Source organism: Pseudochaenichthys georgianus, chromosome 5, assembly GCF_902827115.2.
Source record: "Pseudochaenichthys georgianus chromosome 5, fPseGeo1.2, whole genome shotgun sequence".
In the NCBI taxonomy this organism is placed as follows: Eukaryota; Metazoa; Chordata; class Actinopteri; order Perciformes; family Channichthyidae; genus Pseudochaenichthys; species Pseudochaenichthys georgianus.
In genome coordinates, this window is record NC_047507.1 from 17,420,908 (window position 1) to 17,438,119 (window position 17,212).

At 41.9% G+C, this 17,212-nt stretch overlaps 1 protein-coding gene across 2 annotated transcripts in view; it reads right to left on the reverse strand.

Annotated features, from left to right (window-relative positions):
* Positions 1-17,212, reverse strand: part of sema3fa (sema domain, immunoglobulin domain (Ig), short basic domain, secreted, (semaphorin) 3Fa) — a 51,263-nt gene that overhangs the window by 14,345 nt on the left and 19,706 nt on the right. Inside the window, exons 3-9 of one of the 2 annotated variants that reach the window (XM_034083610.1) lie at positions 8,603-8,763; positions 8,455-8,517; positions 6,139-6,258; positions 4,633-4,722; positions 3,531-3,624; positions 2,038-2,157; positions 608-747 (exon numbers count right to left, since the gene is read on the reverse strand). In XM_034083610.1, coding sequence (XP_033939501.1) covers positions 608-747; positions 2,038-2,157; positions 3,531-3,624; positions 4,633-4,722; positions 6,139-6,258; positions 8,455-8,517; positions 8,603-8,763 — 788 coding nt within the window. The remainder of the gene's footprint in view (positions 1-607; positions 748-2,037; positions 2,158-3,530; positions 3,625-4,632; positions 4,723-6,138; positions 6,259-8,454; positions 8,518-8,602; positions 8,764-17,212) is intronic. The other variant, XM_034083612.1, reaches the window with a different exon arrangement.

A 17,212-nucleotide genomic window follows, 5' to 3' on the forward strand; every position in this document is an offset into this window, starting at 1 on the left:
AACTGTTCATTGCCTTTATTTTTATATAAATATGGTGTATAACTTAAGCTGAAGCTAACAGTAATAACTATAAGATCTATCTGAAATAAATAAGTGTACTGAAACAAATACCAATAACTGTATTGCATTGTTTTCTTATGCGCAATTACTTCATACTGTCTAGTTCTCTTTTTCGTCCTGCATTTATTGTGCCCCCCTCAGAAAATAACTGGCCCCCCAGTGGCCCCCCCAGTCAAATTGGTCTAGAACCGCCACTGATCACAGCACTTCATCACTGAAGACACACGGCTCTGGCTTTGTATTGAAGCATTTGCATGTATACAGATGTGGACAAATGTCAACTCTGCTGCTCAAACATTTCGTGCAGAGGAATACAAATAACCACACTTTCCAAACTTAGCAGTATAAGCAAACAAAAATTGTGTTTTTCTGTAATTGGTGCTTTTTTCTTTTGGATCTGCAATTACTGCTGCTCATGGGGAACCTTCTTTATGGGCCTCTAAGAGACTGATGTAGGCAACAGACTATACCTAACCACTCTGGAGAAATATAAACCTTTCAGTTGAGCTGATCAACACGAGTTTTTCTGACTGCTGTGATAACTCACCAGACAAATACGCCCTATCCTGGACTGGGTCATGGGACTCTGGCCCATCTCAGAGGCTTTCTCTCGGAAGAAGAAGTAGAGCTTGTCATCATTCTTCTCAGCGCTGTCTGGGATGAGGTGTGTGTGAATGAATGTGGGATCTGTAGAAAAGAAAGACAAGATGAAAAAAACAGACCAGCTATAATGTTAGGATCCCCAGCTGAGGCTTTGCCATGAATACAATATAAGAAATACATCAACGTTGCAAATCAACTGGATTATGCACTAAACCTTTTTTCTCATATCATTCCCTCTGCCTGTACTACCTGTTGTAAACTATAGTGGAAAACATACCTTGTTTAATGCAGAAAAGCTAATATGAAGCTTCATCATTCTCTGAGTCTTACATATCAAATGTATCTCCTCCAAAGCCAAAGTTGTATGTTTATAACTAATATTCCTTCTTGGTTTCCCTTGGACATAATTTATTTTTTGAGCTGCAGTAACATACAAATAAAAAGGGATTTAACATTTGAAAGATACCTGCTGCATTATTTTTTCATGTACAGAATTAGGTCTGTGAACAGTGAACATGTCACAGTATGCACAACCAAATTGTGCTCACAGAGAAATCGGATGAGGCAGAGTCTATTGAGAATGAATACTGCTGTAACCTAAATAATAGTAGCCCGGAGCCCAGAATAGTACTTTGACTGTCCTCAACCCATCCCCCTTTATTTCTTCCTAGTGACAATGCTTAATATGGCATCACAGTGCGTTCCCACTGGCTGACTTACTGGGTCACTGATGGGTGCCCCTCCCCATTGTGACTGACCAGGGGCCCAAATGAGGACAAACCAAAACCAGGAGGAGGGGGATAACCAGGAACCATGGAATCGGGGAGGGGAGGGGAAATATCCGAGGGATTCCACATGGCTGATTAGCGGGACTCAGGTGTCCCGATTCAGTGTGTCACTACCAGGGGACTGTTGTCAGGGCAACAGGGTCAGAGGAAAATCTGGGAGTCAACAAAACCAGGGGGAGGCCGTGATTGATTTGGAAACATCAACGAAACTCCCGACCAGCATTTATAGAGCTGTGACAATCACGGTTCATTAGAGAGCCGAGGCCACTCTGACTCATTATTGACTTTCGGTAATTCCCCCCCGACTACTGAACCTGCGGCATGCGGTCAATGATTAGCGTAGTGCATTTTATGCTCCGAGTCAGATGTGGTCATGTGGTGCAAGACGGAAAGATCAACAATCTTATTCCTAGACAACATAGTTCTAGGAACAGACGACATACACGGCGGTACATATGGGAGGTCGCCTGAAACATTACGGCTACATTTTTTTCAGGAGCTGAGGAATAAATTATAAACGGTCTGGAAAAAGATGACTGAAATAAATTATGCTGGCTGTACAACAAGCCGTGATTTGAGACATTACCGTTTAACCATCTGGAGTTGTACTGATCCGTCCTCATGATTGTCTGTTTCCCCATCGTACGGAAGATAGAAGAGTCTGTTCCCATGAAATCAATGTAGACACCTGCATACAGCTCTCCATCTGTCAATCACAGAGGAGGAAGAAAAGGAGCTGAAGTCATGACAGGTGAAAGTATAGAACACATTATCACCAAGTCTGATTAAAATTACATCCTTTCAGGTTTCACAAAAATCCAAATAATGTATGTATACTGTAGCAACTGTGGCTTCTCACAATGAGATGTTTTTACTATGCATATTTCTTCTTTAAAAAACACAGCAGTGCCAAAATACATAATGGGTCTAAAATGAATTTAATCAAACCCTGTCCAGAAGTGTGAGAAATGTCACGTCTGGGTTAAAAATGTTGACCTCACAATTATATGGCAATCATACTTATATCAGACTCATTAGCCCAATCAGTGTAATTCCAATGGACAGCTGGATTCACACATTTCAACATGTCTGACATCTGATGCGTCGGAACAAGGTCATTTTCTGTGCATGAGAAAAGGGGAAAGAGTCTCTACTGGTAGTTTACTGTGGTGTAGTCGGTAAGAAAAGTAGTCAGCCTAACGCCGGAACCACGGGAAATACAGCTTCCCTCGTTCTCCTCAGTGTGGTTTTTCTCGGCCCTGCCAGCGGTATAAGACATCCTGTAGCTAATTTTACTGGTGTTGCAGTTTTTCTGCGGTCAGGTAGAAATGAGCTGACAAAGTGAAGTAAAAGAGAGGGTCTTTCTCTCTCCCTCTCAAACACACACATACACACTTGCAGATGTGCAGGGCAGTAGGTCACTGATCAACAGGCATTTCTGACCACCTGTTAGCTGCTAGCGACAAATGACCACCCACCTGGGAGAGATTCATTTGAAAATGATGAATGCCTGAGTCAATGGTTTTAATTATTGTATGTTCTTCACTTTAATTGACACGTCTTATGCACACTCAAACCATGAATGAATATATTGATGAAAATATAGCTGTATCAAAGCTGAAATGATTAGCCCAAAATGCCTCAAATTATTGAGTTGCCACGTCCTAATTGTAAGGATTTGCTATTTCCTCTGTTTAGTATTTTGTTAAGTCGGTGTGAGTTTTGGACTATTGGTCCATCAAAGTGTTTTTATAACATCATTAATTTTCATTTCATATACAAAACAATTTACTTATTTATAATGCACAATAAGATCATTTCAAATCTTCACTCAAAATCATAAAGGCTTAATACCAAAGGGGAAGCTACCGTACCAAACCAACTGAGTTAATACTCACAAAATAACATATAAATCAAATAATGTAAAGTTTTACAGAATTCCTGTTGTTATAAACAATCTCTTTAAGGCATGCACAGACGTAAACCAAAGTCATATTGCAGAACTTCTTTGTTTTCCTCAGCTATTTAAAGCTGCATGTACTCGCGGGGGAAGGGAAAAATAAACAAGCAGGGACTTACTGATCAAAGCAGAGACACTGTTCAGTTTGGGGTCATAAGGACATTTTCCTTTTCCAGAATCCACTTTACCAGGTTCAAGTCGGAAAATGTATTCCTATAAAAAGGTAAAAAAAGTGGAAAAAACACAATTAATAATTTACATGTTATCTTTACTCAATTGCTAACAGATTTATCTTGTTCAAAGAATCATTTTTTTGTTGTGTGGGAAGGTTGTTCTTTGAATGCAGCATGAACAAGGCACTTTGAAGACTAGTACTTAGATGTCAGAGGCAGTTTTAAATGGCATTAAAACATTAATGTGATCAGTTAAGAGACACATCAACAATGACGAGGTGAGAGCTGTGACCCTACAGGCACTGAAAAACAGACTCTCTCACAGCACTATTGGATCTGCTGAGGGGAACAAAAAGCATACAAAGCCAGTTATCTGTGAGATGGAGAGGTGGAGGAAAATGCTGAGAGCAATCCAAAACTCATCCACCATGCTTCTGATGTTAGTGGCTCAGACAAGAATTCATTATTCCACAGTGCAAGAGGACAACTTGAACATCTGTGTCAACACTGGGAGTGTGTCTACATGGAGTTTTGTCGGGGGGGGGGGGGGGGGGGGGTTCAAAGCTTGCTGAGGATGTCTGACAGGTATACATTTGAAAGGGAAAGAAACACAATTCCAAAGTTGTGTTTTACCCTTTACAAAATATGTTCTTCAGCAACAGCAGAACTCATAAATTGTTTGTGTGGATAAAAAAAACCTTTAGAAAACCAATAAATGAACCTTCATAGTGATAATAACTGATTCAGTCGACCTCTTGACTCAATTACCTACAGTACTGCAATGTAGCCTACAACTGTGCTTCAATCCTTATTTTCCTAAAATACTAATGCATAAACAAGTCATGTTGCCCTTAAAGGCTCTGCTGGCTTTAGAATAGCATATTTAGAAAAGCATTTGTTTCATCAAGCTGTTTTTGTTCCTCCAAGATCTGTAAAAAGTGTTTCTTTTTGGATACCATTGCTATCCATATAGCTCTAACTGAGACTGAAAAAGTACTCTAGGTGGGCACCAAACTTAAGAGTAGCTACAAAACTCCCCCCAGCCCACCTTCGCCTCCAAAGGCTCTGATGTATCGCTGTAGTCTGCTGCCCGATTTGTTCTCCCTCCAGAGTTGGCTGCCTGTAGGAAGTGGGATCCCTAAAACAAAGACATGGCACAGTGGGCCATCTCAATTATTACCACGTTTGACAGCGCAAAATTAAGATAATTTTACTTTGGCGACATAAACAAAAGAGGAAAATAGGAAAGTGCAAAAAAATAAAAAAATCTTCAAAACATGTAGACTCAACGAAGACGAACAATTCAACCAAAAAATAATGGGAAGCAAAATGTAAAACTGGAGCTCAAAGTAGACTTGGTGGGTGACATTCATTATTTAGTAACCATGTTGGATTAGAGTCAGTGTCGAGCAAACACAGCTGCAAACTTCATGCATAAACCATGCAGTGCCAAGAATGAAGACTGAAAAGGAAATGCAACACAATAAGACAAGCAACAATAAAAAACACATTTCATCTAGCTGTACAGTGAGGGACTGAGAAATGTAAAATAAATGCGGGGAAATATGTCATTTAATCAAAGGAGATTGCTATTGTGCAATGTTTGACTTAATCATTCAATTAAACCCTGATAGGATAGTTTGGATTTGTCACAATATAAGTACAGTTTTCATGTTGACCTCGACAGGTTGAAGCAAACTCTGCAAAGGAGCTCTGAAACAGCATCCAAAAAGCAGGAAGAGTGACGTCGTTAAAGGAAAAAGTGAGAGCTAACTGAAGACTGGCCATGTGTGAAGCACTCCGAGGAATTCGGAACAATTGGTTTCTGTTTACACCTACCCTTGCCGCAGAAAAATCTTTATAGTGTGAAGTAACATAGCTTTTGGGCCTTAGGGGAGAAGCTGAATGACAAGAGGCTGGACTGACCTTTACATTGACATGTGAACCCTTCATTTGAACAGTGAGACTAAACAGGCGAGAGGTGAATGTAAGTGTGTGGATCGCAGCTGCTGCAGCTCTGTGGCCCATCGCGCTGGAGCGAGGGAGGGGTGGGCTACAAGGCTGATGATGGATGAGACGCTCCATCAGTAATGATGGCCTTTCAGAGGCTCTCAGCCAGATAGAAAGACAGGCCACAGGCTCTGCTTTGTAAAAACAGGTAAGGAGGAGCAGGGGGACTGTGAGGAAGGGTATTTGCTATAGATATAGTGTCAACCTGCTATTCCCAGCGGTAAGAGAAGATTGGTGTCTTAACGACCTTTAAGTGGTAGCAGTTAGGTACCTTACCTACAGCAATTTTGCAATAATAATAGAGATCTAGATAGGACAGGCCATGAGCTTCTTTCTTTGAGTCTTCCAGACCGTGAAACAGCACAAATCGATGAAAAGTAAGAAGGCAGAAAATTATGGAAGAGAAGCAGAGCCCCGTGAAACTGAGGAGCGCAAGCAGGAGGAGATCCTCTGACCAGAGATTGATTGATAGATAGGGTCTTAACAGAAGCAGAGAGTGAAGGTTAAAATGTCTCCACGGTTGCCTGGCTTCGTCTTTGGTTACCTGTGACCTGCGTCCTCGGTCCACGTAGGTGCAGATGGGGTTGTACGCGCCTGTTCCACACACATACAGGTGGGTTCGGTTCCACGGCTCGATCAGACGGATGAAGTTTCCACATTCACCCTGTGGGAGAGCGACAACAAACAGGGTTAACTAATTAGGATTTAAAAAAATGTGTGTGTAAAATGTGATGGTAGAAAAAGGGTTGCATAATACATAACGTCCCACCAATGGTTAATAAGCCTTCTAGCTGGCTTAAATACATCCCATCTATCATTTCCGCTGTTGGCTGGCTTGTGTTTGGCTCTGTGTGTGTGCCTGGACCAGGCTCCACATCAGACGACACTGTCAGAGGAAAAATGTTTCCAAACACCACATAACAGTATGGCAAAAACCAAGGAATGCAGTGCATCTCAGCTGGAAAGTGTGTTTGCCATGGGGATTGGGGGTAGAAGCGATTTTGTATTCTGTCAGACTTGAAAACCGAAAAAGATTTTGGTTAGACCAAACAAGACTGTTGAGTGAAAACTGTGTTTTATTTAGTAACAGAGATTCTAAAATCCAATTATGTTTCTTTTCTTTTTTTGTAGAATAGGCATGCCTTTTGTTGTGAATTTTTGCACTGATGTGGTTTATTTCCAACAACACTTTTTGGTGAGCATCTATAGAGGTGCTGCTGGTGAAAACAGCTCTATGGGTCTTTTTTTAATCTCTTTTTGTCCGACCAGCTGTCTGCTTTCCCGTTCTCAATCCACCCAAATCAAAACTACCAACTACAGAAATATACAGGCCGATGAGATCTGCTCAGATTTGTCCGTCACGTTGGCTGCTAGTGACAGCTGGCGAAAAATAAAGGATGTACCAAACGTAAAAAAAAAAAGGAAAAAGGATTGTATGCAGGATGGGGGATGAGGCATTTTGGCAGATCTTAGCAACACGACAGATGCACAAGTCAGGGGTTTGAGAGAATGTGTTTTTGTGTGTGGTTACGCATCATGTGGGCCTGCCTGTATTATTCAGCGCAGAGTTGTGCTCCCCCACATGAGCACAGTGGGGATGATTGCCTTTGACCTCCTGGCTGAGCGGACATCCCCTCTGAATTGCTTTTGAATTGTCATCATCTGTCATTCCCTAAAGAGCGGGCGAGGATATCTCCCGGTAGCCAATTTTATTTCTCACTTTAGTGATGAAATCAAACCCACCTCTGACACACATACAGAGGCTCATACATGCACATACAGGGCCAATACAATGTAGCCAGAGGCGGTGAGAGGCGCGGGTCACCAAACATGCATAAATGAAAATTCCAGTTGGATAAACAGCAGCCTGCGCCCCTTACCAGCACGGGGGGGCAGGGTTATTAGCCAGAGCCTCATCACCCTGTTGGTGATCACCGCTCCTGCCAGCGCAACATAACATGTGTGAGACTAATGTGTGTGTGTGTTTCAGGGGGGCAGAATGTGTGAACAAAATCAAAAGAGAAGGATCTGCTTTTATATGAATTTCAATGATGAGCTTCCTTGTCGGGGCTGAACATCTGAATCGTATTAACACTTCATACAGGCGTGTAGCTTCAAGGGGCCGATTCATTTTGTCCGCCTGCCTAGACAACACAGGCTAACAATAATTAGTGTCCAAATAGGATAATAAGATTATGATAAAATTAATTAGAAATATCTAAATGTATGAGATATGTGAGCCGGTGTTTGGAATATGTTTTCAGCTCCCGACGGAGATAACTGAATGTCGCATGTTCCAAGTTTCTGCTAGAGCTTAATTGGCGGCAGCTGTATGCAATCAGCAATCAGGGATTCAGCGACAGTAAATAAGAGCTTCACAGCAAGAAGCTTTAAAATGTCCCCCACTGACCCTACTGCTTCATTCAAATCCTAAAAGACACACTAAAATCTCACTCTTGATTTCTCCAAAAGGATATCACCAGATGAAATTATGTTAAAATGTGCAGCAGGTCAAAAGGGACGCTAGTTTTCAGCTGTGCTTTTATTAGCTGCCACATTAGGGGGTCTGTCACCCTTACAGGTATTGATGAATTGCCTATAAGGCTTGATGGAAGATATACCAAAAAGTCAAGGTCACCAGCATGGGACTTTTAATTAAAGCCTCATCTGTTGATAGCTTTGTTATTCATTAAATATGTAAACAAAAAAAATCCACAATCCAAAACCCACTCCAGGAGCTCAACGGGACATCTTAGACTAATATTCTAAATACCAAAATATAATTTGTAAAACAAATTATGAATCTTTTCAATACATCCAAATCAGCACTCATTTGATATCATGCTACTTGAATACTTACATTGGTGTCTTTCCCTGACAGGACACATTCAGTCTTCCTCTGGGGGACAACGGGCCAGTGGATCTGAGGGGAGAGATCAACAAGCTGGTCAGATGTAAACCTGTACGGAGCTCAGCCAGGACTAATGTTTGTGCGGGACATTTCTTACTATGAGCGGCTCCTTGTTGATGTCATGCAGATCCAGGGAGAGGATATAATCTTTGCTGCCCACATACATGCGGTCGTGGTCCTCATCCATGCGAAGGATCCGATAGTCGGTAGAGTTCAGCAAAAAGGAGAAGGTGTGAGCGGTGCCGGTAGACTTTAATTCTGCAAAGAGACAAACAGAGTATTTAAATAAATGGTTTTCCTTTCAAGCTATGCCTATAACACTGGAGTAGAAAAACATAAAATACAAATTGGGAAACACAAACCACAGGCATGGTCACAAGAGAAGAGTGTAGGCTGCTCACTTTTGGCACAAAGAAAAAAGTGAAAATAAATTATAATTAGTTTTGTACTTAGGTGATTTTCTCTCCATTTACTTTACACATCTAAACCACAAACACACACACACACTGTATGCTGATGATGTCATGATAGTATGCTAATGGTTTTCCAAATATTCCCCCAGACTCTTCTAAACTCATTTACAGAAGCTGTTGGTGCTTTGTTCCCCTCCAGTTCTACAATTACATATTGCCATTATGGGGTTATGGACATGCTAAATCTAGTTATAACATTTTGACAAAGGCAAGAAGGCCTACAGTAAATCTCACAAGAGTCTGAATGGCATCAGAGAAAACATAAATCATCTACTGATGTATGGAAGCATTAACGTGTCAAGAGAACTCTACATTACCATCCATTGTGGCCTTTGCTAAAGTGGGTCTATGCTGCACATCTTCGATTCTATTTAGTGCTAAAATTAACATTTATTTTGTATCGTTTTATCTGTAAACACTTTACTCAATTCATTGTTTAATCTATACAATAATGAAAATAGTCAAATTGAATGTCTTTAAAAGCAGTTTATCTCAATAGTTAAGAGGCTAAGAAGAAAGGTTTTTGTCATTTTTGCATGATCACAATAGTTTAGGATTATTTCTTTTTTTTGGCTTCTGCAAATCGATCAGCCTTTGCAGCTCTACTTAAATAACTCCAATAGTACATCATTTTCAGGATATGGCATTCAGATTTTTTCCATTACAATTGTTTAATTCTGTGGAGCTGTGTTGGAGCTGATGGCCTATACAGGATCTCTTGTGAATTCTGCATTTCAACTGCAGCAGAGAAGATGCCAACCCATCCTGGGCTTGGCCTCACATCATGCATAACATTGCCACATCCTTTCCTCCAAATCCCCGTAAAATATATTCTGACATTAACTAACTTCAAATGGCTCACATACCACTCGGGCACATGGCGGGTGTGTGTGGGTGAGTTTAAGTTACACTCGGGGCGTGTGTGGGGAGATAAGTGGAGATCTGGTGGACGGAAAGCAGCTTTTCCTCCGGGTCCTCCCCTTACCTCCCGAGCTGTTAGAGAATCTGATAGGAGGTCTCTGTCTTTCTCTTGCTCTCTTTCAAAAACTATGCTTGAGAAAGTTGAGCCTGTACTTAAGCTGTTCTGTTTTCAGAGAAACCTAGAGGACCAGATAGAGGGGCTGTCCATGTTCCACTTCAATGGGACCAGACAAACACCCCTTCTGTTCTCCTCGAGACCCTCTGATGCTGAGAAAGACTCAAATAGCTTTTCCTGACCAAGAGGAAGCAAAATGTCTTGTTACTTCACTGGTAGTAAAAGGCAGCATGATGTTCTCCACCTGCACAGGATATCTTGAAATGCTGACATGAATCCTCCATCTGAGAGCCCCTGAGCTCCTTCAGGAAATATTAAATGCTGCCGTCACGCTGCAGCATCACAGTGGGTCGGATAAGGTAATAAATAGGAATAGACATGGCTGTCACCCTTGTCATGCTCATAATTTGCCTCCTAACACACATACTGTAATGCTGGTTTTTAGTAGGCCTGGACAGTTATGCACTTGTATTGCATTGGAAGCATTACGTGTCAAGAGAATATAACATTTCCTACTGCTGCTAGTTTACATTAAAAGTATTCAAATGGTGAAACAGTCAAAGGGTATGCAATGTACAGTAGATTGCAAGTGTCTGCTGTAGTAATGAATTGCTTTGTTATACAATGTACAGAGCCAAATCAACTGAAACTGAAATGTTAATAATTATAACTCTATTTGATATTGATTTTAACCATTTCACTCAGCCCTAGACCAGAGTGTATGCTGAAGCACATTAAAGTAGGACATGGTGCGGGCGGTGACAGCAACATGATGATGAATCACAGCCCCCACTGAATGTCCTGAAATCTATGCTTGTGCAAAAACAGTACACACACACACACACACACACACACACACACACACACACACACACACACACACACACACACACACACACACACACACACACACACACACACACACACACACACACACACACACACACACACACACACACACACACACACACACACACACACACACACACACACACACACACACACACACACACACACACACACACACTAAAATACTAGATGTCCATTCTTTCTCTGTCTTGTTTTTCATCCTTGTCAGCCACACACTCAGCCCAGCAGTCCAACAATACTGAGCTTCAGGGACACCAAACGTCACCAGCTGACATCCATATTCATCACCTCAAGACTCATATTCACACGGTGCCATCTGAATGACAGCCTGCCGGTGGTGACTGACTGTCACAAGTTCGACAGCGGTTAGGTCACAGTAAAGTTCAATGAGAGCGGAGAGACAGACGGACGAGACCAACTAGACAGGCAGACAGACAGATAAGCTAATACGTCACAAATAAACATTTGTCAAATCACATTATCAGTTAGCAGTAAATGACTTTAAGCATCTGACAACATTTTATCTCTCTCGCTCTACTCTAGCCAAGCTCCGTTCGGGATAACAGAGTCAATATCAGCCTAATTAAAAATATCACTTTTGGAGCAGACCTAATGTCATCTTGTCAAAAATTACCTGAATTATTCACATTTCATGAAAATAAGATTCAGCAGGAAGTGAGGTCCAAACTCTAACGGTAGTAAACAAAACGCAGAAAACAGTATGTCAGTAGTGGGGTGTGGGTGAACACTTAATCACAGATCACATTGAATGGGATGATATGGGGGGAATCATGAGATAAAAAGAAAAGCTTGTCACTTTAAATCATTTCCTATCATCTGAAACACAAGGGACTCCATTGTAGTTATAGTATACATTAACTCTATTCATCTTGCCATCTAATAGGTGAACATGAAATGCCACATCTTTGCGAGACGAGACATGCTAAAACACATTTTCCTATGGATGCCTGTGGTGTGGTGAGATAAGGAGGAGTGAGGCATGATAACAGTCCACCTCAAAGCACTCATACGCTCTATTGTCAGCACAAATTCACATTCTCAGAAGCATTCCTGGGTGTTGAAGCTCAACCTAAATTAGGCATGCCTCTGAAGCCAAGGAAAGTGTAACAGAAAAAAACAGCCTTAATATAGTGTTAAACGGTTGAATTTATAACCAGCTAGTAAATTCAGAGATGATAAGTCACATGACCAGTGTCTGTCTCTAAAGACCACAGGATCTGGTGTTTATCACAGTTTCCCAGCAAGATCTTTGTAATCACTACCAGACATATAGACAGACAGATCGAAATTGTCTTTTTTTATGGTGTGTGTGGACTTTTGGTTTGTTGAAGATCCTTTTTTTTTTATAAATAAAACCCAATCTGTTCCTACCACTGCCCAAGAATATGAATGACATCTGCTGGTAAATTGAGCCTGCAGTCTGTCCACCTGTTGATGTGACCGCTCTGCACTGTGGTCACTCTCCGCTTTGTTCTACAGCCAAGGTATGCAAGCCTTTTGGCCAAGAGTTGTACTTTGGCGTGGTTTTTCTGAGTCAGCCTCAAAGGGACATGAGCGACCTCTGCCTTAAATCGGTAAGGAGATGTCGAAAGACCCGGCGCTCAGACACTGCTGCCACTTCTTTTCATGTCATTATCAGCCCCGCAGATCTCCCATTCTCTCTCCCAGTGTGTGTGTGCTTGTGTGTGTGTGTGTGATAAGGGGTTCTGAGGAAGCAGGCAGCAGAACAACACACATACCTGCCCAGGCATTCCTGGTATGTTGTCTGAATTCCCCAATCTACTCATGTTCCCATTCTCGTAAGTAGAGGTGTGGTCCCCACCTTGCTGAAGCTTTTCTGCAGCCAAGCATGCACAGATGTGTCCCTAAGCATATATTCTTTATCAAGTGAGGGACAAACATTACCTCAACAAGCGACTTCCTGTTTGTGTCAGTAATGGAAAAATTGCATCATTGCATTACATTACATGATCAAAACCCCTTTCATGTCTCTACATTAAAAGGTTAATGTTATTTTTCAAACTAAACCCTATTTACCCATGTTTTTGTGTCTAAGTGCTTAATGGGGACAACATTTTTAAATTAAGTCTATTATCGAATGAGAACTCTGCAGACGGCAGTCGTGCTGCAATGTAATTGCTAAGGGAAATTCCGCACTGTCAGTATAAAATCCCATTGCTTTTTTTTTTTAAATCAGCTATAAATATTCAACAAAAACCTTAACAAATATTTTTGAATAACACTAAAGCTGTACTTCCTGTACTCCAACACAACAAACTAATCACTGGGAATCCACTCTCCAACTTTCACTCCGGTTTGCACCGTTATTCTCCAGCAAAAAATCACATAACATAAAAAATGTATCCTTTCCATAATGTTGTCAGTTGTCAGTCAGGCAAAAAAAGGTTTACGCAAACAAAATTACCGCAAAACCCTCGTAAGACACAACTCTCCATTTAGATTGTTTCAAACAGAGACAGGCTACATTTCTCCTTCTGCTTCCGTTATAACAAGTTAAACCAATAGTTTCGGGACTCTAGCTACTCACAAACTCATCTTACCCCCTTGATCTTTTCATCCAACTCTCGGAAAAAGAGTATAATTCACAACATTTCAGTACTAGTTGAACAGTTCTAAAAATCTTTTCTGACCTTATCCAATAATTTGTATCCAAACCCAATTGTTTTAGTTTAAGGACTTTTGGTTCATCTGTATTGTAAACTCATACAATCAAGGCTTGAAAGTACACTTGTCTACAGTGCAAATCCCAAGTGCATACTGAGTGTCTGACACTTTTGAGGTGTAAGCGCCCAGGACGCAGAGGTCATTGCTGATACCAGAGGGGCTGAACAGCAGTGGGAAGCCTTATCAGCCCAGCCTGTCCCAGCTTTATGTTTGCCTCTGTTCAACACCTCATAATCAGCCTCTCACCACCCACTGGGGCCAGGACTATTGACTCAGAACACATGTCACTGGAGCTGATTGCTGCTTACCTGTGCCTGTCAAGGACAAATAATTGGCATCAGATCATGTCTTATCTCTGAGCTTCCGGATGCTGTCACTCAGATGCTCTTCACGCTCGTCTGCCACTGATACACTGTGTGTGTTAGTGTGTGCACATAGGAATATAAGTAGAGCTCTCTGATCCTCAGATCAAATCAGGCACACCTGTCTCCCACTGCACAAATCAAGAGCAGAGAAAGATCAATTTAAGTAGCGAGTTTGCTTCCTGAGTGGCAAGGAGAGCTTATAACAAATCTACTTTGGCTGTTTCGGATGACAGGAAAGGTTAATTAAAGCACAAGGGAGCAGAGAAGGAACTCTGGTTCAACCGACAGGAAAGGTCATGTAGTTTCTCCACTTTGTCTGGTCTGCAAACCCAGCCGTCACAAGTGAATATTCTACTGTATATGTAGTCATTAGAAGGATACAGGAGGATAACGTACAGATATGGGAAGATCAAGGCACGTTAATCCAAATCTTTCACCCATTGGACAAAAGGATTGAGTATAGTAAATTATTAGTTTTAATTTTTTTAGAAAAAAAACAGTCAAGAAACTTTCAGTGAGAAATAATTATCTGAAGACCAAGCCAAAAGGCAGTGTGACTTAAAAGCATTCATATGAATACTAACAATACTTTTTCTCTTAACACTCAGTGCTACAGACAGCTGCCCTCAGTAGCTCTGGAGGGCCGCAGGTGAAAGGTTAAAGGACACGAGGGGTCTGGGGTGAAAGCTCCTCCTTGGCCTCCTTATACACCCAGGATTATCTCTGTGGGGTCAGGCAGGGGGCCTGCTCCGAGCTGGGTCAGGAGAGAGCAGGGTGGTCATGATACTGAGGAAAATTAATTGGGATGTTTTGAGGAGTTGAGGAGAGCATAGGAGAGAAAAAAACACTTCCTAAGAAATCTCTGAAAATGGGGAAAGAATTACTTTAGTAGTGGCAGCTGTTTCAAAAAGGTATGATGTGTTTATTGTTGCTGCTGTAGGTGGGGTAGGTACATTTGAGAAACCGGCTCGAGAAACACTTTTTGTTATATTCCATGGAATGCTCTTAACATCCCAATAGCAATGAATACCTTAAGTGCTTTGACAAAAAATCCATAATTTCTTTTTTATCTGTGGAAGCCGTAAAAAGCACGACCAATCCGTTTAGCCGGGCCGGCTAAACGGATTGGTCGTGCTTTTTGGCCTACCTGCCTGTCAGCCTTCCATCTGTGCACAAACTTATCTCGTGCCCTCATTGGTCATGCGCTCGTTCGTGTGTGTTGGAGGAGGGGCTCTGTAAGGAAGTGGCAGATTTTTTCCGGTTGTGTATTTTCTAATTCTAGCGCACTCGAGCTGGTTTCTCCAAAATTACATACCCCACCTTTAAGTGCCCTAAAATGTTCAATACTTAAGCATAGCTTCCCATTTCCTCACAAAATAAACATTTAATGTACCAAGAAAAATTACAAATCCATATTTACATTTCTACTATAAAGCCATATCTCATCAAATCAGTCTACAAGTCTGCCTGACTCTCTTCCTTAATAACACTAATCTATGGATTTTGGAGATCATGAAAAACACTGGTTGGATCCTTACTTTGTTTATAAAATGCTCTATCCCAAGGCGCTGTCTGGGCCTATGGCAGGCCATTGTTTGCAGAAGTGTTTGTGTGAATGTCGGGTTGTGCAGATGCTTTGAGCGGCTGTAATGATGATATAGCCGTGTTTGTTGTTGTAGCTGTGCTGTCGCTTGCAGCGAGCTGGTCAGGGCGGCAGCGGCGGTGGTCAGCGGGGACTACACAGGTTAGAAGGATTATGGAAATGGCTGAATAATGGGATAGTGCTGGTGTGAATAAGTGAAAAACCCTCCACTCCCGGGCTGACCTCTGGCCTGGCACACAAATACTCTCCCTCTGTCAGCTGCACCAACACACACCCAGATGCACAATGCCTTCTCAGGGGAGTCTGTTCATTCTTACTTATGGATTTTTCCTAATCTTCAGTCCTACTGGGAGTGTTTCAATTTGCATACTTCGGCGTCAGATAGCTCAGTGGTTATTGCTGGTAGCCCATATGAGGCATATGCTGCCCAGTACGCTGGTTTGACTTCGGCACGTAGAACTATAAAGGCAATGTCCTCCCCTCTGTATCCCTCCTTTCAACACTTTTATCTACCAATAAAAGCAATCTCTGGCCAAAAACATATCTTAAGGAAATAGTTCCTGAGCCAAGATGTTGACAAGTCTAGTTGTCTGACTGATTCTAACCAGAACTGAAGAAAATATTTTAAAGCATGGCCTCTTGCTTCCTTGTGTATCAAGGTCATGGCCAGAGTGTTGCTAGCTGGGGGCAATAAAAGGGGGTAATTAGGAGGTACATTTAGAGAGACCATTAGCAGCAAGTGTTGACTCAGGGTCCACTGGGGACCAAAGCCACCTCCTCCCTCTTCGAGTGTTCCAATCTCCAATCCAGCAGTGAAAATCCACTATATTCCTTGAGGTCATTTTTCACCCCGCAACAGCAAATGGCATGGTGGAGAAGTGAGAAAGGAGGGAGGAGTCCCAAGGGCAGAGCAGCCTGACAGCAACCCTAAGAACTTTCATTTATCAAAGCAGACAGGAGAGAGCCATGGAAACTCTGAGTCGAACTCTGAGAGAGCGTCTCTGTGCAGCCAACACAGAGAGACTGAGATCGCCTCTGCTGCTGCTGAAGGGGCAGAAAACACAAAAGGCACAGAGGCTCTCTCAAATCTGAATCATGAGTTGGATGGAGGACAAAAGACCCTGATTGTGTGCCCAAATACGCAAAAACACTGATTAAGATCTCAGCCCCCAGCTGAGGTAGAGGGCAGGAGTGGAAAAAGAGGAGAGAGACATTCTAAAAAGTTGTGTTTAGTTAAGAGGAGGATGGAAGAAGTAATGAGGAAGCAAGATGTTGCGGTCAAGGGGCCAATATATATATATATATATATATATATATATATATATACACACACACTAACAGCCTAATGCACATGTGAAACAGATGGCACATGCCTGCAGTTAAGAAGCCTGGTGCCACATTTTACATGTATGGGTTAACAAAAGCAAATGAGCACTATGTTCTACAGGTATACAAGATGCTCGCTTTTAACTGTATTTATGTAAATGGGATAGATGCAAAATAGCATGTGCTTGTAGGCAGGAAGGAACACTTCATATCCCTCTAGCTTGTTAGTTAGGTTCAAACAATAATGGATGAGTGTTGTTGACTCCAAAGACCTTTGGAAAGTACCTGTGACCCGATGGTGCTGGTTCAGATGCTCTGGAACTGGTCA